The sequence below is a fragment of the Amblyomma mixtum genome, chromosome 2, assembly GCF_055824585.1.
Source record: "Amblyomma mixtum isolate Tamu chromosome 2, ASM5582458v1, whole genome shotgun sequence".
NCBI classification, from domain to species: Eukaryota; Metazoa; Arthropoda; class Arachnida; order Ixodida; family Ixodidae; genus Amblyomma; species Amblyomma mixtum.
The window spans coordinates 236,142,510-236,157,852 of NC_143013.1; the positions used below are offsets into that span (position 1 = coordinate 236,142,510).

At 42.7% G+C, this 15,343-nt stretch overlaps 1 protein-coding gene across 1 annotated transcript; it reads right to left on the minus strand.

Annotated features, from left to right (window-relative positions):
- Window positions 1–1,306: 1,306 nt before the first annotated feature.
- LOC149363012 (techylectin-5A-like) lies at window positions 1,307–13,818 on the minus strand. The gene is made up of 6 exons (XM_089573329.1): window positions 13,699–13,818; window positions 11,019–11,199; window positions 8,966–9,108; window positions 8,513–8,618; window positions 6,015–6,182; window positions 1,307–3,178 (listed from the first exon to the last, which is right to left on the minus strand). The coding sequence occupies exons 2-6, from the start codon at window positions 11,158–11,160 to the stop codon at window positions 2,865–2,867; spliced, it is 873 nt and encodes a 290-aa protein (XP_089429455.1). The 5' UTR covers window positions 11,161–11,199; window positions 13,699–13,818; the 3' UTR covers window positions 1,307–2,864.
- Window positions 13,819–15,343: the final 1,525 nt, after the last annotated feature.

Genomic DNA, 15,343 nt, shown 5'->3' on the forward strand with positions numbered 1-15,343 from the left:
GCAACACTGAGTCTTTCTATCTAGGCCTCTCGGCGGCGTAGGTTTAATGACTCACTTTGTCTTAAGGGCGCAGCTATTTCGTGAATGCGGCGTAAATTTTTCTGGGCGTGATGCGCAACCAGGAAGAAAGAAAGAGTGATAGCATGACGAAAGCAGCGATTGCTGCCCCCAGGGGGCTTTCCCCGCGGATATAAAAAAGCGATCATTTCTTCAGTTCACGCGGTTTTTCTTTTTCCTTCTATTCATTACTGCAGCTACCAGCCAGAATAGCCGTTCCGTTGCTTCTAGTAGGACAACAGTTTGCCACAGCGGTATGACACAATGTGAAACACCTTCGTGAGCAAATATTTGTGAAGGAAGAAAAGCACGCGAGAGTTAACAACTGTTGCGAAAACTAATGGTCTACCGAAATGCTATGTGGTGGGAAATGTGAACAACGCATCGGTCTCACCTACGTCGCTGGCAACATTCTAGCTTTTCTAGCTTCTATTAACTTGGGTGTCTTTTTAGTCGCGCAATCCTTTTTCTTAGACACGTGGTTTTCAGAAGGGTCATCGATTCTGGCAAAATCTTCGCTAGCCCCATTAAAAAGATTTAATGACAAGTTGGTGAACGTTCGCTGTTTACATGAGGAGAAAACAACAAAGGGCGCAGAAGAACTTAGTGCATGCGGCAGTTCGCTTGTTATTCGTATAATGAAAGATTTATATTCCAAGATGCAAAAAAATAGTGAAACCAACTAAGTTTATTTCAGCAACTACAAGGCAAGAGTTAAAGTCTAAAGAAGTTCAGAGCACTTTTATCAGTTATGACATCTAATCAGTCTCACATCGTTCATTTATGATGTCTCATAACCGCAACGAAAAAACGAATACTACTGCACCTTGCGTTAAGTAGCGAACTCTGATAGGCACGTGTAAAATAAACGTGCGTAAACGGCAAGGCTTGTACTGGTGAGTGTTTTTGAGGTAGTAAGGTCAATACGTTATATGTGCTTCAAGTGAAGTTCAGTCTTGAACTTTCTGATAGGCAACAAGACATTTCGGAGAAGTTGCCAGAGTGCAATTTCGAAATGTGTGTCAAGAATGTCGAAATGCAGTTATGTGCTTTCTAGACGTATTGAAGTTAAGTTGACAAAAAATAAGGGAGCGGCTAATGCTACTGAGACAGCATTATAATTATCGCTGCCATACACAAACCGCACTGCCTGGCTACGTTGTAATGAAAACGTAACGTCACTGTGCTCTTTATTCGATTACAACAGACAAGGTAGAAGGAAAAATAACTTAGAAGGAAAAAGAAAGCATACGAGGGTGCACATCTGCTTTTATTTTCTTCATCCACAGTATAAATACACTCATACACACACATCCGAAAGACAAAGAAAAAACATTGCGATTACAACTAGACGCACGCAACCGAACCTTACAAACGATGTAAACGTGCGTCAATGATTCAGGTGCAATGTATTAGAGCAAATTATGGCCCCTCATTAAAGACACAAAGCTATTAATTTCACTTCGCGCCTGCAAGTTAAAGATAGCACCATTTTGCATCGCAATTTTTGCTTGCATTTACATTATGAGATGGGTGAAGGACTCCGCCATTGTTGGTGGCATACAGCACAAATTTGCCAGAAGTTCAAGCAAACGGTATTAGGAATCGATCTCGTCGAAAAAGGCTGCAACAGTGTTTCTGCGTGTTACCAGAACCATACATGAAAAGGCTGCAGTAAGGCTATGCACTTTTTAATACAGTTGGGCTTTCGAGCTGGGCTCCCTCTGCAAGCCTAGCGCCTCCCTATGTGTGAAAGTACCATATTTGTGTGATGTGCGCAGAAAATCGGAGTTATGCGACTAGAGTAAAATGCGCGGGCATTAAAGCTGCTTCCCGACACACCCTGCTCTTGCTCATGGTTTAAAGTATCTCTTTGATCATTTCCAGAATCAACAATTAACAGCAAACGTCCTGATTATCGGCAAGCATCGGATAATAAACAAACGGCATCCTTACGCATCAGATCGTGTTCGTGGACACTGGAGGAAAGGCAAGCTACAGAGTTTATTGCAATATCCACCATTCACTGTTTTCAGTGTATAGTGTGCTCTTATTTTTTAATGCATGCAGATTGCTAGCGCAGTGTGTAGGCAGTAGGCTCCAAGCCTACAAGGAGTGGTGTCAACCACGGCGCACAGAAGAATCAAGCAAAGCTGTCACTCAATGTCCAGAAGCTTTACGTAATCACGCCTCAAAGCGGCCTTTTAAATTGTACGCAAAAGGATGGCTCAACCACTAGCTTCTACTATGGGCAAGTGTATCTCTCTGAATTAGTGGAAGACAGTTTAAGTATTTTATGTTTGATCACCACACTGAATCACCAGATGACACACGAGGCATGTGTGCGTTTGTCAACGAATTAATGTCTGCGAAGCTATTAAGCTCTGGACAGTTTCCTGAGCGTGCAAGTCGTGGGCTGTGTGAAGTTTGTTTTCATTGCGTTGACACCGCATTATTAGCGTGTACTAACTTACATGCTTGAAAGACACATATCGAGTCAGTGCGGTTACCATAATACCTACTTTCTGTCCTATACTATGAAAAAGAAAAGCACTCACATCAGAAAAGCGGCATGTCGTACAGCTGTCATACTGGCTTAAGGCCATGTTTCACGTGATCACTGCATTCCCTTCTCAATTATGGGTTCATTGAAAAAGCAAAAAAAAAACACCACTGCCCAGAAATCTACAGATATGAACGAAGGATGATTCACGTTAATGCATTCAGTAAATTATTAAGATATTACCAATCAATTACGCGAAACAAAAATATTTACACGCTTTCAACACCGCAAAGTTTCTTGGTAGTTACACAGGTGATGGAGCCTGTATTTTGCTTCGGCGGTCCAGTAGTGACCCTGCGGGCCGGATCATCATGCGAACCTCCGGGTAAGAGTAATGGTACAGGCGGACCGTGTTGCTACCCCGCACACTCCAATCAATGCCATCTGCGTAGCTGTCGTGTGGTCCATTCAGGTTCAGGCCGTTCAGGTTAGCTGCGTGGCACTGGCTATACCACCATCCGCCCCGGTACATGACCGCGCAGTTAGCACTCCCTGAATCGTTGTCACGATCGAAAGTTGAAAAATTGAAGCCGTTAGCGTGGACCATGGAGTCCCATCCTGCAACAGACACAATTGAACATAAGATAAAAAGATGTGTTAGGCTTCTGCAAGTTCTTATTGTCACGCTCATTTCATTAACGATAATGAAAAACTATTTATTTTCTGTTTATTGTTTCATTCTAAGAGAGTTTTGTATACGCGGATTGCTGGCTTCGTACTTCGTAATTATGGCTGAACAGTGTGTATATGTAACATGAAAGCCAGCCTAGACCTGCCAAACCTCGCATATCGCTTCAAACTACTTTCCTTGCCTATTATTCACTATATGTATTCTACCGTGGTCACCTTTTCTGTGAACTCATTTTGGTGCCTCAGTTCGCCTCGTCCTCACTACATAATGGGGAAAAAGTTGGCGTCCATTTGCGCAAAACTCATTGTTTTCACAGACATGCGTGGCTAGGAAATCACTAAAGTGGAATAGCCTTCCTCTTTAAACCGCCGCTTTCAGACATCACAACGAATGCAAACGTGCTCAGGTGACGTTGTACAATAAAAAAATTATTTTTGTATTAAGGTGCTGCTGCTGTTGTGTTCTTTTTTGTAGTTCTATCTTTTTGCTGCGTTATTACTGTACTTATTCTTCGATCCCTTTTGTTTTCTCATAACCAATCTTTCAAGACCCTGCGGATATCCAGATATCCATGGATAACCAGAGGGATCATACATCTGAAGCGCAAAATTGCACGCCTAAGAAAGCTGAAACGCAGACTGTACTTGTCAAGTTACGCTACGAAAATCGGCATCCGTTCACGAGCACTCAAACAAGCTGTGAAAGCGGCCAAGCAGAAGTATATGAACGTCACTCTTTCTAACTTTATTAAGACGGCTCCTCATAAATTCTGGCGGTACTTGAACTCAAGGACTAGAAAGAGTATACCTGATCCGAATGTTGCACCAATCACAGCCACTTCCTTTAACAATTACTTTAAATCTGTGTTTACGCTGGATGATGGCACCACCCATACGATAGAATCCCATATTAACGACAGCAGCAATACACTAGAGGAAATAACACTAACTGAAGAAGGAATATTTGCCCTACTTCTCAGTCTTGACACGAAAAAATCGGCAGGCCCAGACAATATACCGAACGCATTTCTGAAACGTTACGCTGAATAGAGTTCCAAGTATTTGCTTATTTTATACAAGAAATCAATAGAAAATGCAGAACTCCCAGAAATGTGGAAAATAGCTAAGGTAATTCCGGTACATAAATCAGGAGACCCAGCAAATGCTTCCAACTATCGCCCTATTTCCCTTACATGTACGGCTTGTAAAATCTTAGAACATTTAATTTTGAAGCACATTACAACGTTTGTAGAAAACCACAATTTACTTATTCCCTATCAACATGGCTTCCGAAAAGGTTTGTCCACGACAACGCAATTAGTAGAAACTGTCCACGACCTAGCTATGACAATAGACAAAGGGGGGCAAATAGATATGGTATTCCTTGATTTCTCAAAAGCATTCGACCGGGTATCTCATTCTAAACTTCACCACAAGCTAGTTCACTTTCTTTGAAACGGCTCAATAACTAATTGGATAAAAGCCTACTTAACTGATCGACATCAGTTTGTCTGTTTTGAAAACAGCCAGTCGGATTTAGCAGCAGTATTATCTGGCGTACCACAAGGGTCAGTGCTCGCCCCAATTCTTTTCCTTCTCTTTATTAATGATCTGTGCAAGAATATTGATGCAACAGTACGTATGTTTGCGGATGATTGTGTGATGTACAAAGAAATCAATAGCTCTGCCGACCAAATACTGCTTAACAAATCCCTGCTGTACATATCGGAATGGTGCGACAACTGGCAGATGGCCCTCAACCTGGAGAAAACCGTCTGCATGACCGTCACAAGAAAGAAACAACCATTAAACTTCACTTATGGAATTGAACAGAAGTCCCTTACAAAAGTAGAGCAATTCAAGTATCTTGGTGTGATTATTAGCTCCGATCTACGTTGGAACAAGCACGTGACACACATTGCCACAAAGGCACATTCCGCGCTTTATACCGTAAGACGTTCCCTTCGACTTGCTTCACCTGAAACAAAACTGTTAGCCTACATTTCACTTGTCCGCTCAGTTATAGAATACAGTATTATTGCCTGGTTGCCCTACACTAAACAATATATTGATAGATTAGAAAGTGTTCAGCGAAAAGCTGTCCGCTTCATTTATAACAAATACAGTCGCCATGACTCTCCCTCACTGCTTTTACAAAAAGCCGGCCTATCTACAATTCACACACGAGCTAGACTGTCGCGGCTTAAGTTCTTGTTCCTCCTCTTGAATAACGACACAAAACTTGATAAAACTAGATACCTGCTTACGCCCAATACACGTGTCACAAGAACAAAACATGAAAAGCATCTATCTGAATATAGATACCACAGTGATGCATTCAAATTTTCATACTTCCCGCATGTAATCCGTGAATGGAATATGTTGCCTTCTGAAATTGTAAGCCAGCTCACTCCTGAAGCATTCGTGTCGAAGGTAGCAAACCACTTTCAAAACGGTTAACATTGTCACCATGTGTCATTTACCATGTTTCTTTCTATGAGAGTGAAAAGTTCCTTCTCTGCAGTCTTTTATTGTGTACTTTTTCATGCATATGTGCACCCAATCCTGTTACGGCCTCAAAGAGAGGCCAACAGTATGTAATAAATAAAATAAATAAATAAAATAAATATCTTAAATAAGTAAATGAAATGGGGCAAAAACCAAGTTAGCATTGCCACAGGGAAAGTGGTTCAAGCTGGCGCCTTCTCTTACCGCTAGTTCTCTTAACCACTCTCACAGAAGTCGTATGGTAGCATAACTGTACCTTCCGGTCCCAAAAGCTTTCCAACATGGAGCTTGAAAAAAGCATCCTCGTTGTCCACCCGGATGCTCTCGTAGTCGACCGACACGCTGTCCGCGGTGCTGTTGCTGAGCACCACTCGAAAATTCATCTCTTCGTCGCCCGATGTCAGCGCGTGGAGAGCATGGTTGCCTGAGAAGGGTACACACACTAGTCAGACCGAATACGGTAATTACGGATTGCGAACGGAGAGCAGTGAACAGTGGTTTATACAGCAGTCAGTTCGTCTGGTCGAAACTTCCGACCTTCAATGGATTCCGTCGTGCTAGGGCTCGGCGCAGCAAACATCTGACGGTTAGGGTTCAACTCTCCTCTATGCAGAGCCGAACTTCGAAAGCGATTGTGAAAAAAAGTTAGCCACTTTTTTTGTTCGTAGAGTGCGCTACTCCAGATCAAGGGACTGGACGCTGTGAATATAACAGCACAGAAAAAGAGACAGAAAACTTTGAACTGGCATTTATTTTCTTCAATGAACATTTGTACGCAGTTTATGAACTGACACCAGCAAACTGCTCGGCTACTGAGCCGGAGTTCCGCGGGCTAGAACCCGGCTCCGGCAGTCGCGTTTTGATGAAGGCGTAACGCTAAGGCTTCCGTGTGATGTGCGATGTCCGTGCATGTTAAAGATCCCAGGTGCTCGAAATTATTCTCTAGCCCACAACAGCAGCTCTTCCTCCCTTCTATCACACCCACCTTCCTTTCCTCAAAAACCAATTCTCAATTCGAACAACCTGCCTCGGTAACCCCCTGCTTTAAGTCGAGTACCCATCACCCCTCTTGCATATGTGATGACATGACCTCTTAAGAATAAGCACAAAGCACACTGCAGGAATGCTACGCTTTGTCAGCTTCGAATGGGCTGGGCCGATTGGTATGAGCGCTTTACCTTCCTTTCTTTTTTTTTTACCGGCAAGCTGACAAGAGAGCATTGGAAGTTGGGGACCGTCAGTTTTGATTTTTGCAAGGGAAAATGTTTCCCTAAGTGGTTGACTGCTACGCACAAAAAGTCGGATGTGCTGGATTGCGAATGCATCAAGGTGTTCTCTCTTGCAGAGCTATCTAGAATTCTGCCGTCTTGTTTTGTTTGTTCTTCTCTATTTGTCCAAAAGGGAAATAAAAATGTTCATTATCGAAAACAAAAGGTCAGTTTAATTTTCGCGCTTTGTATTTTGAAACATTGTGCTCAGCGTGCCCAGTCCTTAGCGTATAATTAGCCTGCTCGTGGAAGTCAATGGAAGAAAAACATTTCTTTTTGTGAGCATGTAAGGGAAACACATACGTGTCATAATTTAACAAGAGCCTACTTCAAATAATTCTCTCATAGCCCGTATATGCTTTGGGCCATTAAACCTCGCGTACTTTATCTTTTTTACGCGATTGCGCCTATGAAGCCGGCTTAGAGGTTTCATCCCCTCTTATTTTAGTGCAAATACAACTTATTATCGCTATGGTGAACAAAGGCACCACAAATCCAGCTGACCTAACAGACAAAAAAATAAAGCTCAAGGTCGAATGCGCAGGATATTTAACTTTCAAATTAACATATTCATGAAAACTTTGCACAGAATAACACAAGACGGGAGGGAGGGACACGCATACACACACGAGCGCGTGTGGGTGTGCGTGTCTCTCCCTCCCGTCTTGTGTTATTCTGCGCAAAGTTTTCATGAATATGTCGCTACACCAACGGGCCGAACGTTCTGCTCTACTAAGTATCAAATTAACAGTTTACCTCGAACTCAAACCGAGTGCAAAGATCGCAACTCAGCACATTCATGGTAGCTGTACTGACACTGATTTTACATGTACCAATTGGAGGTGTGCTTTTCTTTTTCTTTTATTATAATGTGCACTAACATTTACAAAGCGATATAAGGGCCTACACTACAGATATAAGACATCATAGGCTTGCACCAATTTTTTATTCCTTTTTTTTGACGCACTATTAGGTATGCTTACCTCGTGCACAGCTCGTAACTTTATCTGTTGACATATACAGCAATTCGAAATGAAGCTCTGTATTTCAATACAACGGCGGAGCCATCGAAAGATGTGATAGCGCTACCTTCACTTGTTCAAAGTGACACATCTGCTTCCTTTAATATAGAAAAGTGAACTCCTATAGATGGGCTTCAAGAGCTTGCGACCTAACAGTAAATTCCGGTTCATCCTAATGGCGGGACGCTTACTTCTGTGAATGCAGATATTTCCACGGTTTTTATGTCCTGCAGGGTTCTTCTGCTCAATTATATATAATATTTTTGGAGTCAATTTTCAGCATGCCGCCAGCGCCCTAGCCAAATTCACTGTCTGCGCAAAAGAAGCCGGGATAATGGTGCAAGTAAGGCTTGGGAGTTTCTTTCGATTGAAAAATTTGTTCTTTTTACTCCTTTGATCGATTCGCCCATGTGTTACTGCCTCCTTGTATCGCAGTTCGATTAGTGAATTCTTCACAAGCTTACCAATCCAGTACTCCCCAGATGGGTCACCAAAACCATTTGCGTATTCGGTCCAGTTCCGGTAGAAGTGGTACACGCTGTTTCCGAACTGCCCTCGCTTTTGGAAGACCTGGAAGCAAATAAAACAAATCAGCCTGGTTGAGAAGTACAACATGCACAACGCATTCCACAGAGCTCCTGAAGCAGCTCGGCGGCCATGAAGGCAAAGCTTCCCTACTCAAGCATCGGGGCACTATGGTACTTTTTGGGAACATTCTGACAAATTTTTGTAAATAATGAAGCCCAGGCCACCTATAAAACGACTTTCTTACATCTTGTCAAGCGCCCAGAAATTTCACTTAGAAAAACCGCCAGTAGGCTGCATTGTATTACGTTTAGTGGGGTGTACAGAAGTGGATATAGGTTTGACGGGTGGAAATACGGGCTAAAAACCAGAGTTTAAGAAAGAAGCCTCACCGTCCAACCGCCGCCGTCTGTGTCCATATCGCAGTACACGCTCTGTCCCGACGGACCCGCAGCTTTATGAAACACGGTGTACACGCCACTCTTGTGTTGGCCGGCATGTAGCAGGTCAGTACAGTGCCGAGGCTGAATGCTGTCTGAAAGAGATTGCAAGAAAAGAAGCAGTTAAAGTGATATCTTGAAAATTACACTTAACGTTTTGTAAAAACGTTAAAACACTTGGATGGAATTAATGTTAACAATAACCCCTCCCCGTCCATTCAGGGGTCACTGAGCGGCAAATCTTCTCTCCTGTAAATGCGGCTACTACTTTTCACCCACTTTCCCGTCACTTTCTGTGGAGTGAAATTGTTATTGGTGTAAATCATTCGGTCTTCATTTCATTTGTAGGGACTGCTTCGGCGAAAGCGGATAGTGGGATGCGATGCCTGCAATTTCCTTTTTACTACCTTACTACTTTATTGTAAAAGAGGGTGTCATAACTTCATCTGTAGTTGGCTTTCTTATTCGCATCGCTTTCTCCTGGCTTTCATTTTCTGAAACCTTTGGAACACTTTCTGAGGCCGAGTGGCTTTAGCGCATTGCTATAGATACTCAAAATTGTGGGTTCGAATCCTGCCTCATGAGTAAAATCAACTCGGAATAATTGCTATTTATCACCTTTTTTTGTCCCTCAGATTTATGTGTACGTCATAAATATTATCATTCTGATCTTATTCTGCTCAACGTAATCAACATAAATTCGTTTAAAATAGGCATGTTTCTAATATTAAATACTTTTTCCATTACCAATGAAAGAAAAAATTGGCAAGAATGCATTTTGTGTTTATCGCTTATTTCTGGGATAAATATTGTTAGATAAGGGCTGACATATGCAAGGCGGGATATGTTTCTAGAAATGAACTTAAGCTCACATATTTTTTACGAGTAAAATGCGTAACGCTGTGTACGTTCGTTTATCGCTTATTTCTGGGATAAATATGGGTACATAAGGGCTGACATATGCAAGGCGGGAAATGTTTCTAGAAATGAACTTAAGCTTACATATTTTTTACGAGTAAAATACGTAACGTTGTGTACGTTCCTTTCTCTGTGTCTCTTTTTTTTTTTGCTCTGTTCCTTTTCAAGTTATTCTAATTTCACTCGCATGTTTTTTAAACCGGCGACATATAAGCACATTGGTTCGATCAAATGCATCCGAAGATGTTGCAATAATATTTATCAGCTTCCACCTACTTGTTATACCCAAGAAAGTGCTACATTCTGCACATAAAGGTGATGATGATGAAAATCTGTCTCCTTGGAAGCTTTTTACCTGTTTCGTACGCTTCGTACGTAAGCAATAACTCCCAGTTTGACAGCGGCGTTCAGAAAGCGAAAGCATGATCACATAGAATCACGCAGTTGTCTTCATGCGATTACCACCATTTCTTGCTGACGGGTCTTTCCTCTCCTCTGTCGTTATGACATGCATGCAAGTTCTCATTACTGGTGAAATGGGGACTTGATGTTCTCTTGTAGGTCAAATATTTAGGGGGATCCCCCAAGGTGGAGTAGGTTTGTAATAAGGGAGTAATTACTCATTGATATCCACCCGAGCGCTGCATACGGCTACAAAGGAAAGCTATACAGCCGTCGTAGTTAAAGAAAAATTCATCCTGGTCCGGGCTTCGAACCCGGGACCACCGCTACACCGGAGCAGTTGCTCTACCGATTGAGCTAACCGGGACGGCAAGCTTATGGTAGCGCGAGAGCGAATTGATCAACAACTCCTCAAAGTGGGAACTGTGTTGGTCAAATGTTTAGGGGAATCCCCCAAGGTGGAGTAGATTTGTAATAAGGGAGTAATTACTCATTTACATCCATTTTTGTACTGCTACGAAGAAAGCGCATTCGGACAACGTGAATGTTTTGTGGAAAGTATTTCTTGCCGTGCGACTGGTGTCTTGCATTATGAATTTCAGAAAAGTCCCAGAAAAGATGTAACGCAGGTATCAGTATAATGATGTTTTAAATCGCATGATCAGTAAGGGCAAACAATGCTCACTCTTAATATCCCCGAGTAACTGTGCCAGCTCCCGCACACGCTCTTGCGCTTGTTCGATGGACGGTCTTGTCACAGCAGCTGACTGTACAGCAATGGCTGTGGCGGCAACCACGGAGTACAGGATGACCAGCCAGTGTTCCATGGTGAGCGTTGTACGACCCCGGTGGGTGTCTTTTGAAGACTGTAAGAAATAACGGTTCACGTTGTAGTGAACAGCCTTTCAAAGCTATTTCCTCAATTATTTGGGACTGTATTTGGTAGGAAGACAGCGAAAAAAACGACAACCTCAGGGGAGGACAAGACACAAAAAAATGCTACTATCAACTGATTTATTTGTCATCAAGTCATATTTACATAATCAGACAATCACGTCATATGTCACATTTTGGGATGCCAGCTATCTTGTACTAACAGATATGAAAGGTTTTATCACCTCTTCAGCTGTAAAAGCAGCTATAGTCAGATACAGATTGCAAAAAAGGAAAAAGAAAATGAAAGAACCACGCATGACATAAGACCAGGCAAGTAAGAAAATTTGCTACTTGCATCGCATACATCGAATATATCGCACTGCTCAAGGGGAGACACGGTTTTCAGATACCGTTTTTTTGTATATTGATGCATCACAAAATTTTTTAGCACATTAAAAAAAAATTATCATTCTTACAAAATGGCGCTGTTATATCTCTAGAAAACTGTTTTTAATATATCTTCTTTTCGCCTGAACCTTGTCAAAAGACTGAAGACTTGGGGAATGGGGCAGAGGGTTGGTTCAACATTTATTGACTACCCACTGGCGTGCTACAGGGCGAGGCATTCTGAAAATTCTTTTTTTTTTTGCGGAACGTGCCCTTTTGTTTCTAATTTTTAATATGCAGTGTCCGTTGAACTATCTAAAGTGATAAGAAAAGTTAATACAAGAAAATAAAAATTCAAAAACTTGAAAAAAACCGAATGTCTTGACCTGCTCTACAGTCCTAAAGATGCAACAAACGCCACAACCAAACGGGGTTAGAATTGATAAACAAGTCGTGAAGAAATGTACTGCACAAAGTGAACATCTGGAACATCTGGAAAGTCAACAAAGTGAACAAAGTGAACATCTGGAGAGTGAACATCTAGGCAGAAAACCTTAATGAAAAAAAGCGCCATTTATCGTGCCTTTCCCCGCATTGCACAACCGTCGCGGGTCACCAAACAATTTTTTTAGAGTTCTTGCTGGTCTGTTTCAGCAATGGATCTTCAGGACAGCGTGAAAAGGGAGGCATACAAGCGAACAGAGCAATTATAAAAAAAAATAATTTTATCCCATTTTTTGTCAGAATTTGAAACCTTGAGTTAAGATAACAGGGTAGGATATAGGTGTCAAGAAGGCAATATTAATATACTGCCGTTCACAGCGCGTAACTCGAAAACTCAAAGGTAGTAAAACGCAAGAATACTGGCCTCCATGAGCAACGATAAAAAATCATGCCTTCAGTTGTAATACGTTTTGAGAATACTATACTTGCTCAAAAATTTCAGCCGAAGCAAAGAGCTTTACCAAATCGATTATTTAAAAAAAAATGATGTTCGCATGTTTTGACAGAGGTATGTCAGTTTATCAATACAAAGCTGACGGAGTTCACACCAAAACCATCACCTCGGCTAAAGTGAAAGAACAGTGTGCTTAGGACAAGCGAATAAACTCTGCCTCGCCATCAACCGCCGGAACGGCATGTCCATATTGGTTTCCCAGGAATGAAAACTATTGAAGCAGGGAAGTACGCGCTTATACTGGTTATAACGTGGCTTGACTAATTTCTCGAGCCCATTTCTCAAGTATTAATAGCCTTATTTCAATTCACATCGTAAAAGACAACACAATGGCTGTGTCCTTAGTATTTTCTGTGTCCGCCGGCAGCGCCGCTTGCATTCAATGTACGAGAGTTGGCCCACCTGTACTCTTTGAGGTTCGGAAAAAATCAGACAGGAGAAATTCAACAACAGTCCATTCTATTTGAGCCAGATTTTCGTTTTATCCTGCTCACAGTTTTCGCTATTCAGAACTGGAATGGCTGACTTTCAGTTCAGAAAACTCTGTCGCAGTATCATTTCTGTAATTACAACGCTAACTGCAAATATCCAGAGTTCCGAAGAAAAGACTGATAACAAATTTCAATCCTTGGTCTCGGTCACGTGCAAACAAGTATGCTGCTTTGGATTCTCTTTCATGAACACTGTAACATCGCCAAGGAATTCTGACTAGGGCTCTTGACGAAATTTATTCTGTGAAATACCTTTATCCCATCTTACTGGCTCTAAAACATTTTATTCCATTCAAAAATATGCGCAGCAATTCAAAAGCTGACCGAGTAAGGCATCCACATCGCCTAGTTATATGATGGTAACAATAAAAAGTTGATATCTGCACAACAAACAGCTCTAGGCTTGTGCATTATCAATGCCGCAGGCAGCAGAGAATAATTGATGATCGCGTTGTACTCGCATTTCCAGGCACTACACAGTCACCAGTTCAGCGCAGTGGAGAGGGCGTCTCTAGAGCACACTCTTCAACCGTAGTTTGCTGAACGAAATGCTTGTACGCCGAGCAGTTCTCGGTGGAAGCTGGCAGATTGCTTAGATAATTGCAAACTTATGCACTAGAAAGTCGACTGGGATCATACGACAGTCAACTTACCTCAACTGACTTGGGAACGGTGGACTTTGCTCTTTAACACGACGGGACGTGCTCTCAACCGCGTAGCAGGGTCCGAAATGGAAGCCGGGAGCATCCTCCGAGCGTTTATACGTTCGCTTCCTGTCAGAGAAAGCGCTGAGGTATCAGGGGAAGCACTCACATTTCGCCATTCTCTGAAGGAAAACACTCTCTTTCACTATCTCTGCATGAGGCATGTGAAATCTCGTCTGTCTTCCTTCCTGTTGAACACTTACCTTACCCAGGACTCAGTTTCGTGCGAAGCCGGTGAAACTAGACTTGGAGGTGGACGTTGCATTTTAATACGACAAGGTTACGAGGCATTAGGCAACAATAAATCGCGCACGTGTTCGTCGGGCGACACTGTCCCCTAAGCGCAAGCACCTTTCTCTATTCTTCTTTTCTCTTTTCTTTCATGATCGTTTTCTGTTCCGTTCTAGCTTCACCGCCTTTTATCTTTCTGTGTTTCCCGTTTGTCAAAGCTGTGTGACGCCTTTCAGACTTGACACCCCACTGTGAAGAAACCGCTGTAGATAGGCGGATACGGCAGACGCTGAATGCGCTCTCTTGCTTCCTCGGTTTTCTCACCCTCTGCAACCTTAAACCGGACTATCTCGTTGGTTCTCCCCGACTACATGGACAAGCCGTGTTTTCGCGCATATCTCGATGGGCACTTCTTTTCGCGAGCGAACTGTCCGGAAAATCCGGGTCGTTAAAGCGCGACGGATATGATACACGAGGACGAACGCAAAGCGAGAGGGGGAGGGGAGAGAGAGGAGGGGACTTGCTAAGCCGTCACCTTGGCCGTTGCGTGCCACGGCGACCTTCTTCGGGGTCGTCAGCCTAATGGCTGTCCCCACGTGACGGCTATCGTTCTTCCTAAGCGTTTAACGCCTCTTGAAACTCTGCTTTCCAGAAGGAATCACGACAGTCCTCTAGCAGCAGAAAAGGGCAGCGTTTTGCGGTGCCTGTATTTTGTGGGACGTTTTCCTCCTTCTAATGTGTTTATCCATGACCTCATGGAGTACTTTATGCAAAATATTAATTTATAGGATCGAGATGCCACTTTTCCTGCTTCTCGCTTCAGTACTGCGCGCTTCGTCTACACTGCATTTTGCATGCAGCAGAGAGAAAGTTCATCCAGAGAATGACAAAGTTTATAAATTATAACACAAAGTATTTCTGGATGCCGGCATATAGTGGACGAATACAAATTATGCTCTCGTCCTGTGTCCCTTTCTCGTCCATGTCTTGGCGCACTACATGACACAATGTTTATTCTTTTACTAAACATGGTGTTAAAGGACAATTTCCCAAGTATTTTACCGCAAAGAAGCCGAGCACTAAGCACGGGAAAACATTTACCCATTGTGTCACCGGTGGGTGATACAAAGCGTGCAAGCTCTGAATTCACTGTCGATTCAACCCTTTGTACTAACATCCTCGTAATTCAACGCTTAACCCCGCGCGAGAGGGGAAGGATGACCAGGGAAACAGAAAAGAAACAAGAGGGACAGGCTTCTGTTTAGTGCTTTTTTTTTAAATGTAGTCGTGCTTGCGCGGCTGTTACGGAAATAGTGACAACCCAACTCTTCTGTCTCCGTTCAGCCACGTTTCAAGTAGCACT

What these genes read in the sequence shown, in the direction of transcription:
- LOC149363012 (XM_089573329.1), bottom strand. Translation starts at nt 11,160, where the DNA reads ATGGAACACTGGCTGGTCATCCTGTACTCCGTGGTTGCCGCCACAGCC. An exon ending in ATCTGGGGAGTACTGGATTG is followed by an intron (nt 6,183 to 8,512) that starts GTAAGCTTGTGA and finishes TACCCTTCTCAG; the next exon opens with GCAACCATGCTCTCCACGCG. An exon ending in AAAGCTTTTGGGACCGGAAG is followed by an intron (nt 3,179 to 6,014) that starts GTACAGTTATGC and finishes TGTCTGTTGCAG; the next exon opens with GATGGGACTCCATGGTCCAC.